This window comes from Bipolaris maydis (assembly GCF_028858645.1).
Source record: "Bipolaris maydis strain C4 unplaced genomic scaffold PSV08scaffold_12, whole genome shotgun sequence".
Taxonomy (NCBI): Eukaryota; Fungi; Ascomycota; class Dothideomycetes; order Pleosporales; family Pleosporaceae; genus Bipolaris; species Bipolaris maydis.
This window is the reverse complement of record NW_027093868.1, coordinates 918685-945248: the sequence shown is the minus strand read 5'-3', so window position 1 is coordinate 945248 and position 26564 is coordinate 918685. Positions and strand designations below refer to the sequence as shown.

The window sequence follows — 26564 nt, the reverse complement described above, 5'->3', positions numbered from 1 at the left end:
TTGAGTGTGTGAAATTGCCGCTGTGATTCTCCTCCTCGTGTCGTGGTTGCCCTGCCCAGCCTTGCTCTGCCTTGCCCTGCCCGTCTTCCCCCCCCCCCCCCCCCCCCCCCCCCAAAAAAAAAAGGCAAAGACCAAGACAAATATCCTCCCATCTATCCTCCTTTTGGCCAACCAAGGCAAGCCTGCCAGCATGAATCGAGATGATGTACGAGCCACAGGGAAAAAAATCATGTCCTTGTTCTAGCGGCCGCCTACCTTCTCAATCAGTCTTTGGGTTTCGTACCGATCCGCTTTGACACTGACCGGGTCTTCCAGCGGGGCTGGCGCAACCCAATGATACCCTTGTTTTGCCCACCCTATACTGGGGCCCTTTTCTTCATAACGCTTTCGAGTTTCACGTCTGAGCAATGGTGCCGTCACTCGGGAATTGGGAATCCATGCATTGGGGACCTCCGGGAAAGACGGAGAAGAGTGGAAGACGGGGAAAGTGGAAGAGCGGGAGAAGGAATTTTTTTGCCGTTTTTTTGAACATGACTTGGAATTTGGGTATATGGCAATACCGTGCAGTAACAACAGGTGCAGTAGGTACATATTACAGACGCTAAGAAAAAGGCCCGCCTGCAAGCAAGGGTGGTGATGCAAAACGCAATGCCAAAGGGCCTATTTGCGTACAGCGTCGGATACATGGCGTCGTGAAGCGCACAAAATCGGCGGGCGCGCTCTGCACATGCCGCTCGTCTGGGAGACCACGGCGATGGTGGGAACCACGCCGCAAAGGGAAACACGGTGGGATAATGACAACGCCGGTCCTTTTCCTGTCCGTCTAGTACGGATCCTCTGTGCAGTGTACCTCTGATATAAAAAAAAATATAAAAAAAATAAAACTAACCAAGTGCCAGTAATAGAAGCCAAGCTGCAGAAAAGTGAGTACGACGCCCGGATTGGGGTATAGCGGAAGCCGTCTCTTGTGCAGACACAAACACCGGCCAAGATGCAGATGCGAATGCAAACAAAACAGAGACTCTAGTCTCCAATGAGGAATAATCGTAGATGGCATGGTAAAAGCCGCCTGTTTCATGCCGGAGCAGTAGGACGAACAGGTGGCGTGACGTTAGATTGTGATTCAAAGTTGTTGACTTTGCGATACTTGGAAGCTTCGTGGGGGACTTCTGACTTGCGCTTGGTCGAAACCAGGCTTGCGGGAGCCTCGGTGGGAGAGTGCTCTTCTTCGCTTTTGCTGCGTGTTTCTGCTGGAGCATCCGTTGCAGGGGGGCTTGTGGGCTGCACAACGCACCACCGGTGTTTCCGTTGCCAGGTGGCATATGCCTCGTCAGCAAACTTGGCATGGTTCTCCAGCCGCTTGATGAAGTCCTGTGTCAAGGCCAGTTGGTCGCTCATGTTTTGTGCTGGCGAACTCAGTCGGTACTGGTCTTCGCCTGGCAGCGGCCGTCTCCAGGGCTCCTGGCATCCCTTGCATCGCTCTAATTGAGGAGCGTTCTGCTGCTGTGGTGGCGGCTGCTCTTCAGGGGACTGGGGTGGGAGAATCGCTGATGGAGTCACCGGCTCAACTGATGGGGTAACCGTTTGCTCTGAAGGTGACTTGTGGTCTTCGGTTGGCTCTGCTGTCGGAGGTGCCGTTGGCGGAGGGTCGTTCCTGGGTTTCTGGCTGGGCGGCATGTTTTCTGAAGTGTAGACTGTGTTGAAGCGGACGTTGTAGCGTTGGTGTCGCCCACTGCCGTTGGTCTGATCGAGAGTGGGAGAGGGCAGGGGGTTCCTGAATCCAGAGTCCGAGTTTGGTGTTGCGGCAGGGCCTCGGCCCTGTTGTGGTGACCTAGTAGGCTCTGGTGCAAATTGAGTGGGTGCAGGCTGTGGCGGAGGGTGCACCGTTCTTTGGCCAGCTGCTCCGGTTTCTGGAGGGGGCTGGCTTTGGTTCAAGCGGGACTCGCCTGGAGGAGAATGGGGTGCAGATGGTCCGATAGGGTGCGAGACGGGGCGAGATGCTGACTGACGACGGCTGTCGAGGGGAGGGTGAACATAGGAAAAAGAAAAGGTGGATGAAGGAAAAGAGCGCTCAGTGTCCTTGGGGTGGTCGTACGAGTGCTGAGCAACGGCAGAGTCTTGGCGGGTGTTGACAGTCGGTGGTTGCGACGGCGCCGTGTCGTGCAGGGGTTGGGGCGGCCGCGTAGACAGAGGGGGACTGTATGGCGCAGCAGTGGTGTGTGGTAATGACTGCGAATACCTCTGATACTGGGGCGCAGCTGGAGGTGCTCTGGTGTTTGTGGGGCTGGGGAAACGAGTAAGCACGGTTGGGGCAAGGACATTGTGCATGCGAGAGAGACGATGAGAGTCGAGGCGGCCATGACTTACCTAACGTGAGGGCTCGCGTGATTAATGGGAGTGAAAGCAGCGCGGTCTGCGGCGAGCGGCTGGTTTGCAAAGTCTGCAGAAGGAAGGCCGTTGGGTGGGGTGGAGCGTGAGGCCGGACGGTCGACGGGGGTTGGAGGCAGCGGATGGGATAAGGGTGGTTGGGGCTGGTGGTGCTGGTGATGCTGGTGGTGGTGCTGTTGTTGGTGGTGCTGTTGCGGCGGCGGTAGTGATGGCGGAGGCGGGACAGCGTCGCGAGGGCGGTGCAACAACGAGTCGGTCGACGACGACGTCAGCTCGGCGAAGCTGGGGAGCGAGCGATGGGCGTAGTTGTTTGCGTCTGGGTGCGGGTGCGGGTGCGGGTGCCTGCGTGGATGCCAGTCGCTGCCCATCATGGCATTCGGTGGTTATATGGTCGGGTGCGGCGGTCAGCGGGCTGGAGGAGGAGCTGTGAAGAGGAAAGCGGTGGGTGGCACAGGAAGACAGTCGCACGGGAGAGTCTAAAGGGTCTGGGATTCGAGCAGATGCAGTGCAGCTCCGCTCGCGGGCCAGGCAGAGGATGAACCGGCTGGAGCGCCCCTGGTCGAGGGGCGGCTTGGGAGGTAGGCCTGGCACTGGTTTGTGCTGGCTGCGGGGGAACGCGCTGCTGCAATGTGAAGAGCAGGAGACCCACCCGCGATGGCATGCAGCGGGGACCTAATCCCGTCCTTGGACCCATGCGCGCCACACACGAGCCCCCGTGCGCTTTTACGGCCGGGAGGCCAGACGCGCATGGGTGCCAGCCGCCAAGGGGCTCGGGGCTGGCGGCAGGCGATCCGTTGGGCGGGCCTGAACTTACTGCTTGTGCACACGCTCCCAACCCGCCCCTCGCCGCCGCCGCCCTCTGCGACTAAGTAAGCTGCCAGTCTGCCCTCCTCACGCAGCCTCTCGTCTACCACGCCCTCCATCGACGCATCTACACCACGTACGTGCCTGCCATGTGCGTGTCCATACATGCGTACCGTGCCTTCCTCCTGCGTGCTCACCTCGCCCACTGACATGCTCCATACGCAAACACGCCTCCTCGCCTCGCCTCGCCTCCCCTCCCCATCCATCCATCGACATACTTACCACTAGCTGCTATTGCATGCACTAACACCCACTCTACACGTCTGCCCATCCCATCCATCCACCCACCCGTCCATCCATCCATCCGCACCTGTCCTTACTCACCCACTACACTGCCCGTGCGGCTTACCACCCTCTTTGCGCACGGCCACAGCGTCGGCCGCCCGTGTTTTCCCTTGTGCCTCTGCCCTGCCGTCGTCGTGCGCCCACCGCGGCAAGCGGCCACGCAGTCGCCTAGAATAGCCTGCCACCACTACCTACCACCACCGCCGTGGTTACCTCCCCACCCGTCACGTGACCGCCCCTCCCTGCTAGCCCTGCTCTGCAAACCATCCTTTGCACAAACATCTCCCACCGCCACGCCCGCCCGCAACAGGCTGCCCCAGTCCAATTTGCCTGTCCGCCGCCCGTCCCACCATTCCTTTGCTTGTTTGACGAGCATCCTCCTGCACCTGCTTGTGCGGCTGCAACCGGGTGAACCCAACTGTGGGCTTCCCGCCGCCAACTCCATCGACAACAACAAAAAGGGGGTTGCTTGCAGCCGATCCATCAACCTCGTTCCTCTGCCCAAACACGGCCATGATGACAGTGATGCTGATGCTGATACCGTTGCTGTCGTGCCCACCTTGTTTAGTGGCGGCTGCCATGACTGCTCCTCCTGCTCCTGCCATAGCCGCTGCCGCCTCCGCCAAGCCCTCACCACCACAACCACATCACTCGCCCAGCCCACACCACACATGCTCATCTCACCCTACACATGGTAATCTGATCGACCATTTCCTCTCTCTCTCTCTCGCAATCTTCGCCACTCTTGACTTTGTCGCCCCCTCCCCCCCTTTGCTCGTCTGTTTCGGCTAGCACCCAACGGTGCTTGTGGCGTTAGCTGGCCGGCTTCACCTGCGCCGTTCTGACGCGCTCGCTCAACGGCCATCCTATCCACCACAGCCGAAACCCTTGCCCTCCATGGACTTCACCGATGAGAGGCGCGCCGACCCTCATTTACCACTCCCCATGAGGAAACGTCCCGCGCCCGCGCCTTCCTCGTCCTGCTTCCTCGGTACCCGGACCCGCCCCTGATTGGCCTCTCTGCACTCCTACGCTTGACCGATCACAGCTTTTCCCAAGCACTTCGTCTACCAGAGACCCCTAGCCAGGAAATGCTCATACACACATATTCTGGGAGCCGCTAGTCGCTCTGCAGGATCTGTCGCCGAGTCAGAGCCTGGCATCCACCTCGTTTCCCATCACACATGTCCTCCCCGTCACGAGCAACAACGACTCGCATGCCTTGTTGGCCTTGCTTGCCTTGCTTGCCTTGCGACCTTTTCGACCCTCTGGACCTGCTTGGCTTTATGGTCTGACAATCGTTACTTACAGTTGTCGCTCTTCGGGTACTTGCATAATGATCCCACCCAGCTTTCAGCGCCATATGTCGCTAACGAAGATCACTCAATTGCGTGGCCCTAGACCATGGTTGCTTTTTTGCTCTCCTGTCGGTTAGCTGTACGCGAGCCTCGACAGATGACTGAATTGGGACGCACCAATGGCCCTCCAAGCCTCTTACGGTCACCACCTATCCATCACGTCTCTCTTTCCGGTCATTTCTTTGCACTATTACTTGCTCATGCACAATATCCACTTCGTCACCACCCGAGGGCCACTACGGCATACCGCAACTGACCAACGGCCCGAGTACCTGAGCTTTCGACTCTTGCCCGAGCCAGCTATCCACAGAGTTTCACAAGTGTTTTCTGTCGTTGTACAGACCCAGTATCTGACAAGTTACACCACATGCCAGGACGCTTACAGCCCTAGCCCAAAGCTGAGTTGAAAGCCGTCACCTCAATATCATGCCGCTGCTCTTCTGTCTGGAAATGCATGCCCTAACTAACATGTCCCTTGCTTGCATCCACACCGTGCAATGCCAACGATAACACATGTCTTATCCCGGGCAAAGTCACATCCCGGCACTCACATCAGCCGTCTCAGGTAGCCATGCCCATGGGCGGCTATCCAGACACGTACGTCGCCCGTGTCGTCTCACGCCAGAATTAGCGAGTCCACCAAAGTGGTTGAGACATATGAATGCTAAGCCTTGGACTCACTCACACTGCATCCCTGCCGTCGGAAGCAATTCCCCGGTTCTCGTGCATCCTCAAAACCACGCTAGCTACCAACGCAGGATCGTCGTGGAAGAAACGTCGCGCCGATCAATTGCAGGCAGATGATGCATGACCAATACTTAGCTCGCCCCGGCAGCTTAGATCCGTAAGCCTCTAGCATTCTTGCTGATACCGTCCAACCGATAGCTATCACTTCGCTTAGCCGTGCATATTTTCCTGCACGACATCGAAACATCCAAGCCGCCTGGCCATGCAAAACACTCTCGCCCAGGTTAGCCTTATGCTACAGCAAGCAAATACGGTCGTAGATGCAAACATCAACTTTTCTAGTGCTAGTTCAAGTTCAACATTGCTCAATTTACCTTTGCCACTGCCGATTCTTGTCTCCCCTGGCACTTTTTTGGACGGTCGTGTCTCCTCCAACATGGCTTGATAGTCAGTCTCAACATGCCGGCCCTCGGGTCTCCATTACGGTGCCTAGATGTATCTAGGCGTAGCTCGTATCAGTTGCTAAACAGCGCGATGGATCCGATCGACACGGTTGCCTGCATTCCATTTGCTAGTCACCAGCATATGCACCTATGGCTTCCATAGGCAGTCATCATTACTGCAATTTCCCAATAGCGTGCCGCACACGCTACGGGGTAACGGGCCTTGGAAGACTCGACCGGGTTAATGCTCCTTTCCGCCTTCAGGTGCGTGTTCCGCAGTTGGAAAAAAGTCACTCTGCAGTCGGTCGGTCCTTTTTGTCGGAAAGTACCCTCCCCCCTGCTTTAGCCAGACGCAGTCGTGCCTCGGCATTTGATGTTTTATGTGGAAAGATAGGTGAGAGCATGCTCGTGATGGGCTGTTGGAGCAGAACCGGTCGGCCCCAACGGCAATCCGTATTACACTTGTGTAGCAACAGCAGCAACAACGGCGCTCTGGGATTTGCACTATCATCCACAAAATGGAATTCAGCAACATACGTCAGCTTTGGCACATTCCGTTCACTTTCACACATGAATGCCTTTCAAATGTGTCTGATTTGGGCGTGCATGGACCAACGGTTTCACTACCTTCCTATTTCTTTGTGGGGCTCGCTATCCGGGCCGCGTCCGTACCTTATTTTAACCCCCCAAAACCAACAGAGAAAGGGATACGCGCTGCTCCTGGAACAATGTATTGGCCTGTGAGGAGAGTGAAAAAAAACGAGTCGGGTCAGTTACGCTGATTCAACATTTGTCGCAGGCGGGCGGAGGCTTCAGCACATGGGTGCATCCACAACAGCGCGAGGGGAACGAAGAACAAGATACCCTTGCCGATTGGATGAATCCATGCGGTTATAGTGTGCGTGTATCCAGTAGAGAAGGAGTCTACGTCCATGCCATCATCCTGCAGGATCGTTCCTAGACGCGGATTGCACCGAAGGAGATAGCTCCAAAACCTTCGCGAACATGATACGGTTGTGCATTTTTTTTTCACCTGCACGACATTGCCATGGGTCCCGAGTGAGGCTTGGGCTGTGCGTCCGTAGGCATCCAGCCACTTTTCAATGCCACCGGTGAATCCTCAAATCCTTCGCCTAGTGGCTCAAATAATTGTCCATGTCCGTTCTTCTAGATGTTTTCAAAAAGAAATCATCTGAGCTCCTCGTGTCCATCGATCCTACTGCATGATAGGTGGCATGGCCGATGAAAGGTCCAGACGCTCGTGTCGATCTGGTTGCTACCAACCTCATGACCATGTCTACTGCGCTTGACACGCTATAGGTAAGCGCTTGCATACCCATGTTGTCTTTGCCAGAATGGTCTCGTGTTTTTGGAGACACGCAATCTTTCTACCCGACATCGTCATTCGCCTTCAGAACATGGAATCACTTTTATATTCATTCTGTCTCCGCCGAAGTTCTATTCCACTCCTATTCTCAACCTGTGCCGCGTCACCTGCATAAGGCTGCGCAGTGATCGCCTTATCCTACCGTTTTAGACATGGACAATTCTGGCCACGGATCCATGCAACCGAAGGCCTATTATGAAGCTTCTCTGGCATTAACACAACATCACTCCAGACCATCATGTGCTCTAGACAGCGTTGAATATAACCCAGTGACATGCTGGTTTCTGTGGCAGGGGTGCTGAAGAAGGCAGACTGTGATAGGAAAAAAGCGCAAAAGAGGCTACCAGATACAGACCGCCAGTTTAGGGTGAATCATTGAGACGTGGAGATCGTATTTGATCAGCTGATCGGTCATTGCAGAGTCGAAAACTGGAGCGCTATCTTTCTAGTCTATGCAGCCGCCGTGTTGTTGAATGTGTCATGACTGGACACGAATATCGACCCAAGAGGAGTTAAAAACAAACGGGAGATGAAGGTTGTGCGAGATTGCGATTTTCTATACTGTGGCAGAAGATCAAGGAACACCCAAACCATGCAAGCAATCAATTCGATCGTCGCGACCCCCATAATATCCGTGACGGCTTGGTCACATCATGCATCACCATCGCCCTGTAACACACCATCTGCTATGCGCTGTAGATCATGTTAGGCGCCTGCGTCTTGTACAGCTTATTTGTTGAGGCGAATTGGGGCTGTCTCTCTATGAGTCCTTCGTGCAGCCATGCGCCTCTTTCTTCTCAGAAAGAGCACATGATCACGCCTTCTCCAGAAACAGAAAGTGTATGAATGACGCACCGTGCTTTTGAAGACTAGGCGTATGTACTTCTATATGAACATGGATAATACAAGGGTTATCTACACTTGTAAGGATGCGGTATGATCATGGGCATCCATGTGGATGATCCACTCATGATACGGCTCAAAGCCAGAAAGCCCCTTTTCCCACACGACTTCGCCGTCCCCTGGTATCAAACAATACCCTCAAGTTACCCAGGCTGTGCTCTACTCGGTGCAACGTCCTCTACTCTAGACTACGCTTTCCTTCGCCACAGCCTTGTTCTGCAAGATGACTATCAGCCAGGCCGGCCCATTCTCATCCACACGCCCTAACACTTATCACGCCCAGAGCGCAGATCTTGAGCACCATTTTTTTAACCTACCAATCATACACGATAAGTGACTTGCTAAAATCCTACTCTACAAGCAAGCCGGTGCCCACACATCTAGCGTTAGCTAGAGGGAAGAAAAAAGAAGGAAAGAAGGCCCAAAGGGACGTATCGTAACGAGGATCATACAAGCATTCCTCTCTATGCTCTACCAAAGCCACCATCCATAGTAGCCGCTTTAATGGTGGTCTCATGCGCAGTACCTACGTCGGCTTATACGTCGGCTTACATGGCCAAACTCTTTGGCGCATATATTTTTTCCTTTTCTCTCGTACTCCCGTAATCCTCTCCACACACGATTTTCCGCCTTATGGTTTTATATTTGTTTTCCCCTTGCCCGCTGTCTGAACTCCTGTAGCCACAAGCCACAAACCACATGTATCCTTGAATGGTTACGGAGAAACAAGGAATTGGGGGAGGAAATGCCTATCCTTTTAGCGTTTCCCACCTACGGCTATGGCGTCTGCATATTGCATATTGCATGTTGCATGGTGGGCAAGGGAAGAAGGGGTGGTGGACTTGGTAAGAAGGGGGGTGAGGGGTGAGGGGGATAAGTCATCACCCAAATGAACCGTGCCTCCCCTGTCCCACATACTTCCTTTTGCTACGCCATCTGGTTTTGCTTTTCCCTCCTACCCCCAGAAAACGGAAATTTGTGCGACGCTAATCGCGCATTGCAAAGTGGGACAAAGTGGGAAAAAAGATAAGCTGAAGATGTTACGCGCCTGCATGCATGCATGCACCTTGGCTAAGTCCGTTCGGAGACGACACATCGGAATGGTTGGTGTGGGGTACTTATGCACCGTAGATTCAGGATTGCTGACCGTTGGGCGGAAAAAGCAAAACCAAAAGCTAGGCAGACGACAAAAGCAAAGCGCAAAAGATGAAAATTAGTTGGTCCATTGCAAAAAAAGAAACATGCAAATTATCCCTAACCTAGACAGTCTGCAAATTTTTTCAGATCAAAGCCCGATTGCCGAGTTCACCGTCTAACCTCGTACGCCCTGTCTCCACTATGTCCCAAAGAGGAACTAGTCTGGTGCTTCTAGCCCCCTCGTACAGCGTGACACTCGAATAGCACGGTGATTTACCTCTTTCTCTCTTTACTGCTCTCGGCAATTCCTTTCTTTTCTGCCCAATCGCTTCAATTCCCTCTCTCGTACCCTATATCTCAACTCCACATTCGGCCTTGCGACGAACCAACCGAGTAAAGTCCCTTCTGTCACTCCGAGTTTCATCGATCGGGATTTCTATCAATACAGACGGACCCATTGCCCCCTTGGGCATCGAACTTGCACCAATGCCGTGGGCTTTCCTAATGCATACAGTACCCCTATCACAGAGTTGTCACTCGAAACAAAAGGTAGATACACGGAAATCAACCACAAGAAGAAGCACGAGAATCGAACCAGACGAGAAAAGTGAGAAAAAATAAGTTCCAGCATTATTTGCATACAAAAAAACTGTAAAGAGACAAGGGGAGAGATGGCGCGTGTGGCACGTATACCTCTCCTTCCTATACAGATAGAAAACAACCAAAAAACAACAACAACAGGGAAAAGCGAAATTGCATAGTAAACCTTCTCTCTCCCTCCCCTTAAACAATACGTATTTACCAAACATGGTAAATGCCCAAAAAAAAGTCTCTTTTTCTATCTCGCCAGCATTAACGCCCAGACCAGCTAGCTGGCGAATTTTCTGCATTCCAAATTCTTCTATTCCCCATCTGTTCGGTAATATTGGGTGATGACGATACCAAACGTTACGGTTACTAGGCCGAATACGACACACGACACACGACACACACGACCGAGACTTCTCTCATCTAGGAGCGAATACCCGACTTCCCGACCAACCTTGTTTTCTATGACCAAAACACACACACACACACACACACACACACACACACACACACACACACACACACACAAGAACATAACACCAGACCTGTTTTTTTAAAACATCCATTTTGGGTCTTCTTACCGTGTTTCTAATCTACAGGATTTTAATTTTTTTTTTAAAAAAAAATTTTACTCTCGTTACGGAAAGGGAAGGGGAATTTCTTCTACTTCTTCTTCTTTGGGTAAATTGGCCTTGAAGCGGGAAAAGTGCACAAGTGGCAGTAGTCGAAAGGACAAGAAAGGTATAGAAATAGGTAGTATCTGTGTGTGTGATGGTGATTGTACTACTACAGATGATGTCGATACATAGTAACCCTCGAAATTTATGGTAGTAGAGAGATATTGATTTTTTTTTTTTGGAAAATGGAGTGTGTACGTTTGTACAAAGTCGAGTTAAATCAGTGTGCCATAGCACAGTGAAGAACTTTCAGAGAGAGAGAGACAAGACATAAAAACTGCATTATGATTCTACATCACATATCATCTTCAAGGTGAGACAACCACAATAACATACTGAGATTACAGATCATTACACGGTATCCAAGAACACATGCTATATCATCATTCCATATGTCACAATATCCAAACTATTTTGTACCAACCACGAATTACAACCTGGAAATCCCCCAACCACATGGGCCTATTGCCCAAACTACTTGCTAACGCCATTCGACCCTGCCATTTCATACTCCCGTGCATCCTGGAACAAATCGATGATGCAGCTAGCACTCCAACTCTGCGTGGGACATGAGTCGCCACAGAAGTCGCCGTCTTTCTGCGTCAGCTCCGTCAGGCCAGCCCATGGAGATTCTTGAATAGCCTTCATGCAACCGGCCAGACGACGCGTGACTTGTTGGTAGCTCTCGATGCGCTCTTCGGGCGTCTTGCGGCGCTGAAGGTCGAATTTGAGCATGGCGCGCAGGAAGAAACCCGTAGGCCAGACCCATTCAGGTCCTTGATGGTAGTTACGACCCTTTGACGTGTGGAAATCGGTCGAGTCTTCGCTGTTGATATAATAGCCCCGGTAGTTGAGGTCAGAGGGGTCAAGTGTCTTCATGCCCTGAGGTCCTAGGAGCACTTTGTCGGCCATCTGGAGAGCATGCAGAGCGTGCTCGGGTTTGCATAGGTCCGGAGCAACTACCAACATAACAGGGAAGTTGGGCCTCAATTGGTAGTCCTCATACTCCTTGCCCGACCGGTACAAATCCTTGTAGATTCCTCGGCGGTTGATGATACTGGGGTTGACGTCGTAGTTTGCGTCTTCCTCAGCAGAGTGAGGGACGTAAAAGCACCGTTCAAAGTTGGCCTTGATCAAGTCGGCCCACTCCTTGTAAGTAATTGTCTTGCCGTCGTCCAACTTCACTCCCTCATACTGAAATTGACCTGCTGCGTACATGTTGGCGCACCAGCGTACAGTGCTGTATAGCATGCCGATAATCTCAACAGGGGCGCCGTCTCGAGGCGTTCCGGGAACACCCTTGTTGCCCGCCTTTTCGCTCTCACCCATCTTGTCCATCCATGTACCGCAGTTCCACTGGTTGCCACCAAAGATCAAACCTGTCTCCCAGTCTGTCCATATCTTGATGTCAAAGCCTTCCGACTTCATCTGTCTATCAATATTGGGGCCCGCGTCGTACTCGCGGAATTCTATACCCGAGGCGTGTCTTTGAAGGGCCTCCTGGATGACATCTTCAATAGTAGAAGACTTGGAGTAGGCACGTTCGTCAGTGTGCGCAAACCATGTGTCATCGTACGGGAAGAATCGTCGCCTGACTTTTTCTTGGAGGATATCCATGCCATTTGGCACAATCTTCGTGTAATCCTGGATGTTTTGGAGGAACCACCAAACAGAGTCACGAGAGTTGTAGCGTGGGTTCTTTCCACCACCAAGAAGATTAGGAACCATACCGTGCTTCAGGACACTGGCGAAAGCAAAGATGTGCTCTTTGGCGTCAGCATACCTTTCGGTACCCATGTATAGACCGCGGGCTGAAATGGTGATGTCGCGACCCCAGCATCGCGCCCAGTCATAGGCGAAATGAGGGAGACCGGCAGCCATACTGGGCACGCTCTTGTCTGGCCACAACGACGCGCTGTTCATGTAGCCGGTGACTTGGCAACTGACGAGCGCAAGGCTCTTGAGGAATTGATTGCCCTCTCGGACATTCTCGCCCATCAGCTCGATTGCGCGCTCCACTGCAGCATTGTATGCAGTTTGAATGACTAGGGCAAAGTATCTCGGAAGCATGAAGTTGGGAACCTTGCGGATGGCGTCAAACTTCGACTTTAGCCACTCGGCAGGTCCTTTGATATTGGCGTAATTCTCCTTCTCTGAGATCTTTTGTAAACGGCCAAGACAATAGTCAAGGGCCCACTGTCCTTCGCGAAGATGGTTGCAAAGAGGGTGCCCAAGGTTGTTATCATTGACGATGTCACGAAGCACACTCCACCATCCTTGTAGACCAGCGTACACGAGATTGCCGTGTTCAGGGATGTTGTAGGTTCCGTCTTTATGGTCTGTAGCATCGCGTTCCTCTTCCTCACATCTGTACAAGATGTAGTTCAGATCAGTCAAGTTGACACCACTGAAGGCCGCCTTTGCCCCGCTGGTGACAAACTTGTCTAGACCATCCGCATGCTCGGCACTTGGTACCCAGGTTTCGAAAAGAGCGATACTGCCTGGAGGAAACTTCTCGGGGATACTTATTGTCGTCTCATCACCGGCCAGCTCGATTTTGACTCCTTCGAGGTCGTTTGTCTTGCTCGGCAAGCCACGCAGTGTTGCCTTGTCGCCAACAACACTAGCTCTTGTTTCCGGGCTGTTGTCAACTTCCAGATTCCAAGCCCCAATGAGCTTTGCTTGTGTGCCTGGAAGCTTGGTCTTGCCAAACCCTCCATTGCTGTCACCGTAGCCTGGGAATGCGGTATGAGCAATTAGGAAGTAGCCTTTCCTGGTATGAGGGTTGACACGATGGACGGTGATGTATTCATTGTCGTGATGAATATACGTCTCATTATACTCCTCTTTACCCATCTTTACGTGGATCTCATTGATGATCTTGCGGATACCTCCAATACCACCCTCACCAGCTTGTGGTTTGATGGGGGCGCCGGTAGAGTTGGCCGAGGAGTAAAGCCTTTTTTCGTGAACAAGCTCAATGAGTTCGGGGTAGACTTCGTCAAAGCCAAAAACACTACCAGTTGCGCAGTCACACATGGCAACGAGCGCGGCAGTAGGAAGCGTGTCGCGAGCGTCGCGTTTTTGGGCTGGAGTCTCATTGTCGTGTGTGCAGTCCATGAAGAGTGCGTGTACTGGACTACGCTTGATCTTTTTGATGATTGGTTTCGACGTATCTGCTCCATCGGTTGCATGTGCGGCGTTGAGCACTTCGTCAGTTTCAAAGCTGCCAATGGGAACACCGCCATGGCGATGTACAAGCCTACTGAGTTCCTGGGTACTCCATGCTTGCATAGCCTCCCGAATGAGCGCGCAGATGCCGAGCTTCATACAGAACTTGTAGTCCATCTCTTCAGAGCCAGTAAAGAGTTCAGCGCAAACCATAATGTTGGAATTGACACTTCGCGCTTGGTCAAGCATGTATTCAGCAAGATGCAAAGGCGTAGAATGACAGTTGTCAATTCTGAAACCCTGAAAGTACTTGGCCATCAATCGCGTGTACTTGGCCATGTGGTCCCAGAGAAACGGGTTGTCTTCCGGACCGGTTCCATATCGAAGTTTGACGCAATCGCCCCAGACAATGACCTCACGCCTGAGATATGCCCTAGATTTGGGCCCAGCATTGTCGCGCATCGCATCCGCAGCCCAAACCCATCCATTGTTCACAAGGGCAAGGGCCTCGGGGTTGTGTTTCTTCGTGGTTGCGTTCAGCGGTAGCCGCGTAAAATATGTCTCGATGAGTGGGTTTTTGTCGTTGACTTCTCCAAGCTTAGGTCCATGGGCATCTATCCTGACGTACTTGATCCGGTTGAAAAGCTGCTCCAAGATCTCGGCTTGGTCTCCGTCATACTCACGGTAGAACGGAAGATTGACCTCGTTGAGAATGGCCGTGATTGTGCCCTGTGCTGCACGATCATCTGGCGTATTGCTGGTGCTAGTATCGTAACGGCCGAACAAGGCGCAGAGGAGGCTGGCGCCGATATTTGGGTCCATTGTGCGACGGTAACGTTCGCCCATTCGATCACCACCACGTAATGCGTGCTCAACCAACCAGTCGGCCTTCTGCTTTAGCGGCCAGTCTCGGACTGCATCAAGTCCGCTAGGGCCTGCTTCGCTAAAGCTGGCGTCAACGAAGTTGACTTGGCCGGATGTCCATGCCTGCATTATGGCCTTGGTATCTCGATCCACATCGACAACGTAGAATTGCCAGAGCTGCAGCTTACTGAGTACATGGTCCTTGACGCCTTGCATGACCTTCAGGAGGTCGGCCTCACTCTCAAATGTGGTCGGTAGACCGTGCTCTTTGAGCTCCTTGCCAAATTGCAACAGGGCTGTATCGAGCTCAAGGGCAGGACGCAGGTGAGGTGCCGTGTCGACATTGTAGCCAGATTCAGGGTGCTCCTCAAGCCATTTGCTGTTGTTGGCCGTGTGGTTCCAGACGACATCAGTCATAGCAAGCAAATTGAACTTGTCGTGCATCTTACGGACCAGATCCGCAATGTCCTTTTCGCCATTCTTGAAGATGGCATCGTCGAATGTGAGCTGATCATATATGCTGTATGGAGAATTTGAATCACCACGCATCATTAGCGGTGTGAAATGGATCATGTTGTAGCCACGCTCGCTAATACCCCGCAGGTGGTTGTCCCAGTCTGTGGGGTAGTTGCCCATGAACTTGGACAGGCAGGAGAAGATGCAGACAGCCTCAACCGGCAAGTGCTGACCATGCAACTCCAGACTCGGACAAATATCAATGTAGTATGTGTCTGTACGTGTGGGCTCTGGTGACGTGACGTCCGTAAACGACCACTCTGGCAGTGGTGTGTAGGTCGTGTAGAAGGAGAAGGCATTGGCTTCGTATACAGGAATCTCGATCTCACACATGCCCGTGAAGTTGGGCTGTAGTCTGCATCAGGTGTTAGGGGCGTCGGGGCCATGGAGAAAGCAGGAGCTTACTTGTACTCGCGGTAATTGCTACGCTTAAACTTATCTCCCTTTGCGGGAATGTTCACCCAAAGACTGCCTTCCCGACATATTGAGCTGGTACCCTGAATTTGGAAGCAAATCGAGTATGCGGGATTGGTTGGCGGGGGCAGGTAAATGTACGTGCCGGGAACGTCTGGTGTGCCGTAGTCGGTCAATGGCAGCAGGTAGACAACCCTCTGGTCCGAAGACTTGGAGTGGTGAGGCAATGCTACAGACATGATGGTGTCGAGTGACAAAGAGTCAAGCTGAGCTGGCGGTGAACAATGTCAACAGACACTCGAGGAGGGTTGCAACGAGGGAGTAGTGTGTAGAAAACAACCGGGTGAGTGCTGTGCGGGGGGAGAAAGACAGTGCACCAACGGGCTCAACTGAGGCTACCAACAGTCGAGGGGCCGTAACGCGCAGAAGTTTCTAAGGCTGTCAATGGCCCTCTGTATGTGTGTGGGGAAAAGAGACAGCAACAGCGTCTGGAGACGTGTGAGATTGGTAGTGGGCGGTCGCGTACTAGAACACAGCGGCCACAAGCGCAACACGCGGGAAACGTCATTGCCCCAAGCTCTAACCCCAGCCTGCCGCCCCGTTCCTGACAACGCTACAATCCAATAGCGCGGGGGCTGGGCGTCCGTCCCAACGCAATCGAGTTGGCTCCAAAGAAACTGTTGAATACGCTGAAACTACCATTTGGAAAGCTTGTTTATGTCCCTCTGGCCACCGCATCCTAATATGGTACAAGTGGGCCTCCCTCAGATGCTACTTCTTCCCAGCCCTCTCCCAACGCCTATATGCAACATGATGCAGGAATAAAGCAGTTAATGAATATGCATGCAGCCCAAACTCCAACGCTGGCTACTAAACAGATACCAAGCAATACTGCTGCCACGAGCTCAGAATGATCAAAAGATGGGTATCGCGGCCTCGTGGCAGCTCTCACGCGGGACGAAACGAAGATGCGCAAAACAACGGCCCAAATCCAACCCTCTCTTTTTTTCGTCACCTCATGCATGCGCGCCCAGGGGGCTGTCTGCAATTGAGCCACCCTTCACCCACATCTTCATCAGAACTTGATGTTGAAAGGAGAGCCCGGTGGATCGCGCAGGTCCAAGCGGAATTGTGTCGATTCCGAGTGTTCGCGCATGTGGTTTGCTTGGGTGGGTGTAGTATTTTCGTCCAAGTCAACCGAAGATGCTTCTGTGCTGACTGACGGGGGTGCTCGTGGAACGCCTCGTTTGTGGGGAACACCTTCTCGGCTGTCTGAAGACGATGTCAGGCGTTCTGGAGACATCTCACGCTCACTGTAACCCCCGCCACGCATGCGCAGTACAGGGTTGCTCGCAGGTTCCGACAAAACCGGTGGAGGATTGGGCGGCGTAGCACGCCCATTTCTGTCAGACGAGATTCCGCGAGAAGAGGGTTTGATGTAGTCAGTTGACTGACTCCGTTTGGTAGAAGGCTTTTGGTTTGATGAAGAATTGCCACCTTTGCTCTTGCTCTGGCCATTTTTCGAGGATGTTTGTTGCTGTTGCTGCTGCTGCTGCTGCTGTTGTAATTGTTGCTGCTGTTGGTTTTCGGCCTCGAGAGAGTTCAAAAAGTTGATTTCCTCTGTCAAAAAATCCTTCTCTGTCCAGCAACCCTGCCAGCAATTTCGCCAATCCAAGATAAGAAACTGAAAACAAAAGGCGTCAATTTTGATTGCCGGCTGGAAACAGATACACAAGTTATTGTAGTTCATTTTGTTGAACTCGGAACAAGAATGGAGGAGGCTGATGTGACAAGTAATTGCGAACAAAAGATAGTAGTTGAATGGGGGCAGTTTCGACAGCTCATCCTTGAGCATTTGTGGTGTTGTTTTTGCGCCTTGGCATTCTTGTTGGATGGCAGCCTGGATCGCTTTCGGGAAGATTTCATCTGGTAGTTGTCGTAGCCAGTTCTTGAATAAGGAACCGATGACATTGGGGTCGTTTAGATTCGGGTCGCTGATCAAGTCGATATCCCGGTCTATAGCATCGTTAGTAACTGCAAACATGGTAAATATGATGAAACATACCCTCGTCAAACTTGCGTTCGTAATACCGAACTTGTTGGGCAGATCCCGGGACACGATATAGGCCTTCTTCTTCACAACCTCTCATGTTCAAGTAGCTGCAGCATTGGTTAGCGACCGCAGCTCATTCAATCGGGAAATTACCTACTCGATACACCGCCAAGGTAGAGCCGGCATCCAGAATTCGGTCTTGTCGCGCGACTGTTCTAACCGGGTGGATATTCTGGTCAGTCTCGTCTGTTCTATTAGTGGCTTGTGTATGATCTTGCAGACATATGGCTCGTTCATTACGGGCGTCTGGGTCTCGTGGTTGCTCGAACTTCGTGCAAGCTTGCCGAAAACGCCCTTGCGTGCAGAGTCCATCTTTTCTCCCATGTTGCGAGCCCCTGAGCCGAGCTTGGAAATGAAACCATGTCCTTTGGTCTCGTTGAACGAGTTGGAGGCAACTGATAACTGCTCTGACTTGTCTCTTCTTGATCCAGCATCATCATTCTGTGGTATTGGTTTGGGTGCCTCTTGCCGTTCTGTCGAGTGGGTTCGCATTTTACCCATTCCCATTTGGCGCCATGACTGACCCTTGTCCATTGTCGTCGGCTTGAGCGGCGTACCGTCGCCATTCGTTGTCCACGAGCCTGCCACGTCTGGTGACAATTGCGCTGGGGGTACCTTGTTCAGTTTTGCACGCGATCCCGAGCCTTCCCCCTCTTTAATAGATCTAGATCTCGACAAGATGCCCTGCTTCTTTGGTTTTGCGTTGTTGCGTTTGGATGGGTCAGTGTGCAGGTCAGAGTCGTTTGATAAGGCAGACGGTGCCCGTTGGTCTAAGCGTACGACTTCGGAGCTGGTGTCTACTAAAATTAGCAAAACTGGGTCATTCGGTCTAATTGAAGCCCTTACCATCGGAATTGGGAGTGCGCACGGGGCGGCCGAGATCCGGTGTGGATGCGCCACTCCGTCCGTTGGAATACAGGGTTGGGGATGATTGCTGCTCGTGAAGCTGCCGTGACGAGTTCCCTTGGCTGTTGTTGAGGCGCGAGGATGACTTGTTGGCGGAGAAGTTGGCGAAGATGCTCTTGGAGTCTTTGCGAGGTTTGGGCGAGGCTGGTGATTGCGGCATATTGTGGAAAGCAGCATTGGGTGCTGCATAGTCGAACTTATCGGGCATCTCTGGTGACCGTGGACTCCTTGGACTCAGGGGCGCACTACCGCCATTATCCTTGGGCTTTCCCCGCATGGCCAACGAAAGTGTCGAAGATTTAGGCATCGTGTTGTGGTATTTGCCGTCGATGGCTTCGGGGCTACCGGCTGGGTATTACAACTCTGTTTGAGAGCAAAGCTTGTCCCAGTCCGCGCGCCGAGTTTGCAGGTGGGGATTCCAAAACAGCCCAATGAGTGTCTCCGGAGGGGAGAAGCAGGGCGAGGTGCAAACAGTAGAGCAAGCGTGCGAACAGGCGACACGGCGCGTGCGGAGAGATAGGTTTGGTGGTGATGGTGGTGGTGGTGGCAGTAGTAGTAGCAGTAGGGGTAGGAGCAGTGGTGGTGGTGGTGGTTGTTTTATTGGACGCGGCACATGAGTGTTTGGGCAGTCCAAGAGCCTGTGTTTGCCCATGGCTGTCAGCGGTGCGCTCAATCGTGGACATGAGGGGCTGGAAGAGCGGGCGAAGGAGTTTAGCAGAGGGCGCGGGGTAGTACGAACCGTGGTCGGGCTGGTCAAGTAGTTGTGTGTATGTGTGTGTGCCCTGGTCAGCGTCGTCTGCAGGCGTATGTATGTGGATGCGTCGTGTCGCGATGTGGTCAGATATATCTCACCAACGGCAAGGCGTGGTTTCCATGCAGGAAGCCGGGAGAGACGGGGGGGACACAAAGGGTGTGACCCTGGCTCTTGGGCACTGGGCTGACGCTTGCAGGCCCGTTGCTTTCTGGCAGCTTCCCCTTAGGGAGGTCGAGTCGGGCGGTGGGTGACAGCAAGGCGGCCCTGCAACGTCTGGGACACAGTCAGCAAGCGTTGCGCAACGGCAAAGGGGCGGGCGCTATGGCGACTGTTGTACAACATTGGGGCGGGCACAGGTGAAGGGCTAGAGGGAGGTGTGCCAATGCCCGTCTGGGGCTTGGGTCGACTTACCCACTCACTCACTCACACGTACATGCACGCCCAAGACAGGGGAAAGGCGCGGGCTGGAGTCGCTGGCGGGCGCAGACAAAGACAGGGACAAGACAAGACGACGGCTCTGCAGGCCGACGAGGGTTCACGCGCAGAGAGGAAGGGAATGGGGAGAGTGGATCTATTTTGGGGCTCAGCACGCGTGTGTTCCTGGCTACAGGCCTAGCTGCCCGTTGCAAGGGCGAGGGCGGTGTCCGGGCGGTGGACACGGCGGAGGAGAGGGGGTGGGCTTTGGCCAGCACTCAGCAGAAGGGGCACGAAAAAGGACGAGAGGGCCGTGGGCCGTGGGCGCCGGGCACATGTGGCGCGCGCGAGGCGAGGGTGGCGGTGGTGCGTGTGGTCCTGGCCGTGGGCGTGGTCGTGGGAGAGGGGGTTGTGGTGGATGTTGTGAGGGTGGTGTTGGTGGTGGTGGTGGATGGATGCGGTGCAGTGGGCGACGCTACTACGCTACGCTACGCTGCGCTGCTGGTCTGCTGCTGTCTGCGACGTGCGACGGAGCGAGGCCATGGGCTGCAAAGGGCGGCAGCGCCAACGACGAGGCCAGCGCACGGCCCCAGGTACGAAGACGCGCGACGCTGCTAAAACCCCCAATTCGGCCCAGACGCTATCGTGCGCAAACTGGTGTCCACCGCGGATGCACCACCGGCCATGCCCGGCACAGTGAACATGCACCCGTCTCTTCGTCTCGCTGCTGCTGCTGCTGCTGCTGCCACATCAAGCCTCTGCGTATTCTTCTCTCTCCTGAAATGTGTCGACACAGGGCCCGCATACTTGGGCTGGCGGGGCAACCACTTCACCATGCCAAGCAGCGGGTACAGTGCATGTGTGTATATGCACACATGTCCGCATCTATCCAAGTGTGTCTGGACGCATCCAAGTGCTATGCACACAAGTACATAGACCAGCCGCCGTCGAGGACAGCGCAGCGCAGTGCCGTGCCGTGCCGTGCAAAGCCAAAGCAACCAAGTGCGTATGTGTGCGTGTGTGTCCATGGCTCCATGCCACGCACGCCCGCTGCATCCATGAGCAGCCTGCCAAGCCTTGTTTCAGACGTCTTCAGACTCCCTCGCCCGCTCCGAGCTGCCTCAGGCCCACCCCTGTCGTCCGACGCAAGCACAGAAGCTCGACACCAATGCACCGCACCTGTAACCCGTCACCCAAGCACTAGATCCCTCCCTCCCTCCCTCCCACCACAACCCCACCCCCGTCTCTAACATGTCTCTTGTTTCTGGGCCCGGGCGTGCTGCCACCACGGCCATGCCCGACAACGCGCTTCTCTTCGTCGACAAGCACGTCCGCTACATCCAGAGCCTCGATACTGTGCGTGCGTCCTGCTTTTGCCTGGCCGCGCAAGCACCCGGCCCTCAAATCCCGCGCTGACCCGCTCCAGCGCAAAGACGAGCTCGAGTACTGGCTCACTGAGCACTTGCGCCTCAACGGCCTCTACTGGGGGCTGACGGCCCTGCACCTCCTCGGCCATCCCCATGCCCTCCCTAGGGCTGGCATTCTGGACTTTGTATTCTCCTGCTTGCACCCTGACGGCGGCTTCGGTGCTGCTCCCGGCCACGATGCACACATGCTCTACACTGTGAGTGCCGTCCAGATACTGGCCACGCTAGACGCTTTTGCCGAGCTTGACGAGCGCATCCCCGGCGGCCGCCACAAGGTTGGACAGTGTAAGTTGCTCGCGCCTCGCTCGTCGTCCTCGCACGAGGAGGAGGAATAGTCGCACTCATGCCATGTCTAGTCATTGCAAACTTGCAGGATCCCCAAACGGGCACATTTGCTGGTGATGAGTGGGGCGAGCAGGACACTCGCTTCCTATACGGCGCACTAAATGCCCTCTCGCTCATGGGACTGCTCAATCTGGTCGATGTTGCAAAAGCGGCTCAATACGTGCATTCGTGCGCCAACTTTGATGGCGGCTACGGAACCAGCCCTGGCGCCGAGTCGCACGCTGGGCAGGTGTTCACGTGCGTTGGCGCACTGACCATCGCACAAAGACTCGACCTTGTCAACCACCAAAAGCTCGCCGCATGGTTGAGCGAGCGACAGCTCAAAAATGGTGGTCTGAACGGGCGGCCAGAGAAGAAGGAAGACGTCTGCTACAGCTGGTGGGTCATGAGCAGCATGGCCATGCTGGACAAGCTGCATTGGATAGACGGCGCAAAGTTGACGCAGTTCATCTTGCAGTGCCAGGTACGTAGCCGTCTGTCTCTGCTCGGCCTTGCATCTGATGTGTGTCTAGGACCCGGATCTGGGTGGTCTTGCAGACCGTCCGGGCGACATGGTCGATGTCTTCCATACCGTCTTCGGCATTGCTGGTCTAAGTCTTCTCAAGTACCCAGGCCTCGAAGAAGTAGATCCTGTCTAGTATGTGCTTGCTCTCGCGTGTCCTGAACATAGACACTGACCGTGAACTAGCTGCATGCCTCGATCTGTGACTCGTAGATGCTTAGGTAAGTGACGGGCAATGCCATAGATCAAGTCTCCGTCCGACCTTGTCTCGTATCTGCTCAGTGCAAGTTACAAATGTCTGCACTCAACACGTACATGTCACCTGTTCATTGGATGCATCCAGCTCTTGAGCGAATGCTGGCATCTCCACAGCATGACAGTTCATGTGCATGCCCACTTCAGTCTCCTGCTATTACCCTCCCGCTATCTAATACCTCACGTCTTGCCCATAGGCGCTGAGACACAAAGCGGGAGGAAAGTAACGGTGGCTGCCTCTTTTGTCAGTGCCGAGCCTCTCCACGTGCTCTGCCTGCTAGAACACCACCAACAAACTTTCCCCTCGTCTGCAGATACTGTGTGCCTTCCCCCATGTCCTGACTGCGAGTGCTTCCGTCTCTTTCTCTACTTCCTTTTACCTGCTCAGGCCATGGGCTGGAGCTACCGCAGCGGTCGGCAGCCATCTCTGCATTGAACTTCTCATGAGCAGGTCTTCCACTGCCACTTCGCCTTCTCATCTGCCAGCCCGCTCCTTTCGCACCATTTCGCATTTGCCGCTGTGCTGCTGTGCTGCTCTTGTGTCTGCTCCAGTTACGCTCCTTACCAACGCCAGCCGCCACGCTGCAGTTTCTCCCTAGCAGACTGCGACCTCTGCAATCGTCCGGCATGGCTAACATACCGCTTCACTGCAACATCTGTCCCAAGAAACCAAATTTTAGCGATGTCTCCCATCTACTTACCCACATCGCCAGCAAGGGCCACTTATCCAACTACTACAAGGTCAAGGTCCGCTCCACCAATGAGGAATCATCCCGCCAACTTATCGAAGCATACGACCAATGGTATGCTGAATGGTCTGTTGAAGAGCTCATGTCGGAGCGGATGAATCAAAAGGACAAACGTCGCACTCGGGCAAAGCCAGCTGGTATAGCCCAAAATGTCTACTGTCCATCGAATGGCAATGTTGCTAACTCCACTGACCTGTAGCCCGTTCCACTTCTGCGCCCAAGGTCGAGGTTCCTGTGCCACGCCCCGTTCGTCGCGCTGCCGCCGCTGGCAGTTTTCTTGATCCCCGTCTCGCAGAGCAGCAGCGCCAGCACACAGCGATAAAGGTTGAGCAATCACCTTCGCCCATCTCTCAAACTGCAGGCCCAGTTCTCCGTAACCGCAACACTTTCGCGCCCCACATGCAATATTGGCCTACGGAATCTCGCGCCAGCTCTCAAAGCTACACAAACCCTGACTATGAGACCTCGAGTGAGTACTCGGACCCAAGCGAGAGGCGGCGATCGTACCAACATGCAGCTGCTTCTTGTGCGATCGATGACGATCCTGCAGATGTAGCAGACCCGATGGCTGTCAGCGAGTCAACCAAGCTCAAGGGTGTGTACTGGCCTGGGATGGATATTTTTGATTCAGCTACCCCGGAGATGCGCCGCAAGAGAAACCAAAAGAAAGACAGTTCTGTTGTTGCACAGTTAGAGCTCAACTCCTTGGACGTTGAGGCAACGGAGCTCATTTTCACTCCTTTGGGAACGTTCAAGCGACAACGAAGAATCTCATGTTCTGAATCTGATGGAGATGAGATGGATCTCAAATCCGAGAGCTCTCCTCCAATGCGCAGGCGTCCTGCACTCGCGCAGCTCGACGTCAACACCTCTCGTCGTTCCAGACAATCAAACCACCCTGCATTCCCCTTCCTGGATCGCAACCAGTATGATGAAGATTATGGCCGCACTAGCAATCGCGCTCGCACATCCAAGCGAAAGCGGTTTGATGTCTTCCAAGATGACAGCGCTGTTTCATTCTCACAGCCTAGCAGTATGACCTATCTTACATCTGCCTTCACACGTCAGCCCTCACCGAGTCCGACAGCCCCTTTTCACACTTACAAGCCTTTCAATGATTCATTTCAATACGATAGCAAGGAAAACATCATGTCCTCATTTCATCAAGCAGCTTATAGCAACGTCCATAGCCATCAGAGTACCAGCTACCAGTACCCTACTTATGCCTATGGCCTAGGCCCTGATCATCAGGTCTTCCAGTACAGTACCCACTTGTACAACGCAGCTAATGAATACCCGCAACACGATCAAGATGACGATGACGACCAACGCACTATTACTGCGCCGCCTTCTCCTTCTATGAGCTAAAGGACTACCATGTCTTGTCAAAGTTTCAATGCAATACCTACAACTTGGCATAGCATTCTCGATGCGTTTACAAACTCACTCTCAGGGCGTCTTCTCTTAAATAAATTTTAGTGTTCCGCTTTTGCATGATATCATACGATTTACTGCTGCATCCTACATCGTCGACTATGATATATCCGAAGAGTGGCAGGCTGAAAAGATCACTGGAAAGATACTCAGACATGTCCTCTCTCATTTCTATACTGTTCCCTACTGTTCAGTTTTTCTCGCGAACATGGGTTGCTGGTGAACAGCTGGTGGGTATGTATAGTATCGCTGCTTTTACGCCTTCATCGTTGATAAAGTAGCTGTGATAGAATCTATCTCGGTGTGCTTAGTGTCTTGTCTATGAACACACGGCTGTGTACCACATGCATGCCCATATACTCCCAGGCGGCTTCTAATTTCATCTCTACAGTTACTCTACTCTCTTCTGATCGACTTTTCGTATCCGTGTATCGATTCCCGCCCAATGTCTGCGAGTGCTTCTTCTTTTTTTTCTGACAATGTGCCCAGAATAGTTGGTTCCCCCTACTATTTATCCGGCTTCTCATACTTCATGCCTCCTTGACTTTTACTCCCACTTTCCGCTTCCACCCATAACCTTGCTCCTCCTCACTTTGTCTAGATGCTCAACACTCTCGTACCCATTCACCTTGGCGTATGCAATTCTTAAACCACCGCCGACAACCCACATAATGACTCCACTTACTACAAACAAGCCCACGCGCTGGCTGGTGGTAAGAATCTGGAAGATTGGATATGGGTAAAAGCCATTTTGGGAGTAGCAGATTTCCTGAGCCACTGTCAGAGAAGCGAAGCAACGTGTGAAATGCCAACAAGTTCACGACTTACGATCCAGATCCAATAAGAAAAGGCGACAATGGTAGAAAGAGAAAGAGTAATCATGGGTGCCGATTCGTTCATGGGCGTTGTGGGCCAAGGAGGAGAGAGCAGCAGAGAGTCTGTGGTAAGAACAACAGCAGGTACTAGGTGAAATCCAATATCGTAGAACACTGGTGGTAGTGGTATTTCTCTGTGACATCTGCATCAGCCTCATTCATTTTGACCAGCCACTATCGTTTCAACGACAGCAATGCGCTGAGTAAGCTAAAAAAAAGAAAGTTATACATACGGGCTCACCAGCAGTTTCCCATCAATGGCCTTTATTGTCCAGTAAAGTACTGAAATGGTGATTTCCATTGGTGCTGCGACCAACGCTAGGTAGTTCTTCAACCTAAAGAGGTGTGACGAGAGAGCTGCAGCGGGTGGGTCAGAAGGCATGTCTGGGGATTGATCCAAGGATGTGAATGTCAGGTCTGCCAAAAGGGCGACGATGAAGGTGAGAGTAGAGATGGAAAGGCCGAGTATAGTCAGGAATTGGAGATGCCAACCAAATGAGGAGCTCTAGCCGACACGTTAGGAGACTTGTGTGCAACAGTACCCTGCACATTGTAAAAACCTACAAAGACATTTGGGTTATCGATTAAACTTTGACGTGTTAGTTTCTTTTTTTTTGTTCTGCCCTTACGGAAGCACGTACAATTTGAATGATAGGTAGAAACTGATCAGACCAAGTACCTACATCCCAGTGGATCAGCAAGTGAATTTTATCTTATTTTTCTCATGACAACGCGGTTCTGCAACTCACGTGCAAAGCTCCTGAAAATCCTTTGGATGGAGAGTCAAATCGTTGGAGCGGATGCCGCCGGCTCGATGTGGGCTTGATCTCCGCCGACGTTTTGGATGCCATCTCGCTATTCACGATTATAATCAAGATGTAAAAGAAGACAATTCAATAGTGAGATAACCGCCCTGTAAATGAGACACGCAGATGGAACGGTGTACAAGACAAAAAGAAAGTGTGCAGAGCAGGAACAATAGCGTTTACAAGACGTGACGTATTCAGTGGATACGCATCAAAGTTCACCTTGACAGGGTACTAGCCAAGCACACGTGGGTCCCGCTGTCGTTCCGGATGGAGCCTCGGAAGGGTTCCGCATCCAGATC

The 26564-nt window shown here is 53.1% G+C and overlaps 5 protein-coding genes across 5 annotated transcripts; 2 read left to right on the top strand and 3 right to left on the bottom strand.

Moving 5' to 3' along the window:
• Positions 1-880: 880 nt before the first annotated feature.
• PSV08DRAFT_379456 (uncharacterized protein) lies at positions 881-2756 on the bottom strand (the record flags this gene model as incomplete). The annotated part of the gene is made up of 2 exons (XM_014224343.2): positions 881-2284; positions 2368-2756. 2 exons carry the CDS (start codon positions 2754-2756, stop codon positions 1075-1077), a joined length of 1599 nt encoding a protein of 532 aa, XP_014079818.2. The 3' UTR covers positions 881-1074.
• A 3844-nt stretch (positions 2757-6600) lies between these two features.
• On the top strand, positions 6601-6800 carry PSV08DRAFT_323673 (uncharacterized protein). Its single transcript, XM_014224344.2, has one exon. The coding sequence runs from the start codon at positions 6611-6613 to the stop codon at positions 6767-6769; it is 159 nt and encodes a 52-aa protein (XP_014079819.1). The 5' UTR covers positions 6601-6610; the 3' UTR covers positions 6770-6800.
• A 4391-nt stretch (positions 6801-11191) lies between these two features.
• On the bottom strand, positions 11192-19008 carry PSV08DRAFT_373346 (glycoside hydrolase family 13 protein; the record flags this gene model as incomplete). Its single annotated transcript, XM_066093231.1, has 8 exons — positions 11192-12461; positions 12501-15623; positions 15674-15911; positions 16480-16481; positions 16765-17716; positions 17748-17842; positions 17893-18592; positions 18642-19008. The coding sequence occupies 8 exons, from the start codon at positions 19006-19008 to the stop codon at positions 11192-11194; spliced, it is 6747 nt and encodes a 2248-aa protein (XP_065948600.1).
• A 768-nt stretch (positions 19009-19776) lies between these two features.
• Positions 19777-24515, top strand: PSV08DRAFT_404266 (uncharacterized protein; the record flags this gene model as incomplete). The annotated part of the gene is made up of 12 exons (XM_014224348.2): positions 19777-19811; positions 19902-20462; positions 20625-20762; positions 20806-20885; positions 21068-21225; positions 21296-21581; positions 21653-22104; positions 22154-22278; positions 22330-22364; positions 22596-22717; positions 22951-23284; positions 23347-24515. 12 exons carry the CDS (start codon positions 19777-19779, stop codon positions 24513-24515), a joined length of 3495 nt encoding a protein of 1164 aa, XP_014079823.2.
• A 340-nt stretch (positions 24516-24855) lies between these two features.
• Positions 24856-26464, bottom strand: PSV08DRAFT_323605 (FAR-17a/AIG1-like protein-domain-containing protein). The gene is made up of 6 exons (XM_014224350.2): positions 26206-26464; positions 26098-26135; positions 26021-26045; positions 25690-25961; positions 25410-25590; positions 24856-25350 (listed from the first exon to the last, which is right to left on the bottom strand). The coding sequence occupies exons 1-6, from the start codon at positions 26305-26307 to the stop codon at positions 25129-25131; spliced, it is 840 nt and encodes a 279-aa protein (XP_014079825.1). The 5' UTR covers positions 26308-26464; the 3' UTR covers positions 24856-25128.
• Between the last annotated feature and the right edge of the window lie 100 nt (positions 26465-26564).

Coding starts and splice junctions, on each gene's coding strand:
- PSV08DRAFT_323673 (XM_014224344.2), top strand. CDS start 6,611: ATGTGTCTGATTTGGGCGTGCATGGACCAACGGTTTCACTACCTTCCT.
- PSV08DRAFT_323605 (XM_014224350.2), bottom strand. CDS start 26,307: ATGGCATCCAAAACGTCGGCGGAGATCAAGCCCACATCGAGCCGGCGG. Junction 26,136..26,205: donor GATTTTCAGGAGCTTTGCAC/GTGAGTTGCAGA, acceptor ACTGGGATGTAG/GTACTTGGTCTGATCAGTTT. Junction 25,351..25,409: donor TTTCTTATTGGATCTGGATC/GTAAGTCGTGAA, acceptor ACAGTGGCTCAG/GAAATCTGCTACTCCCAAAA.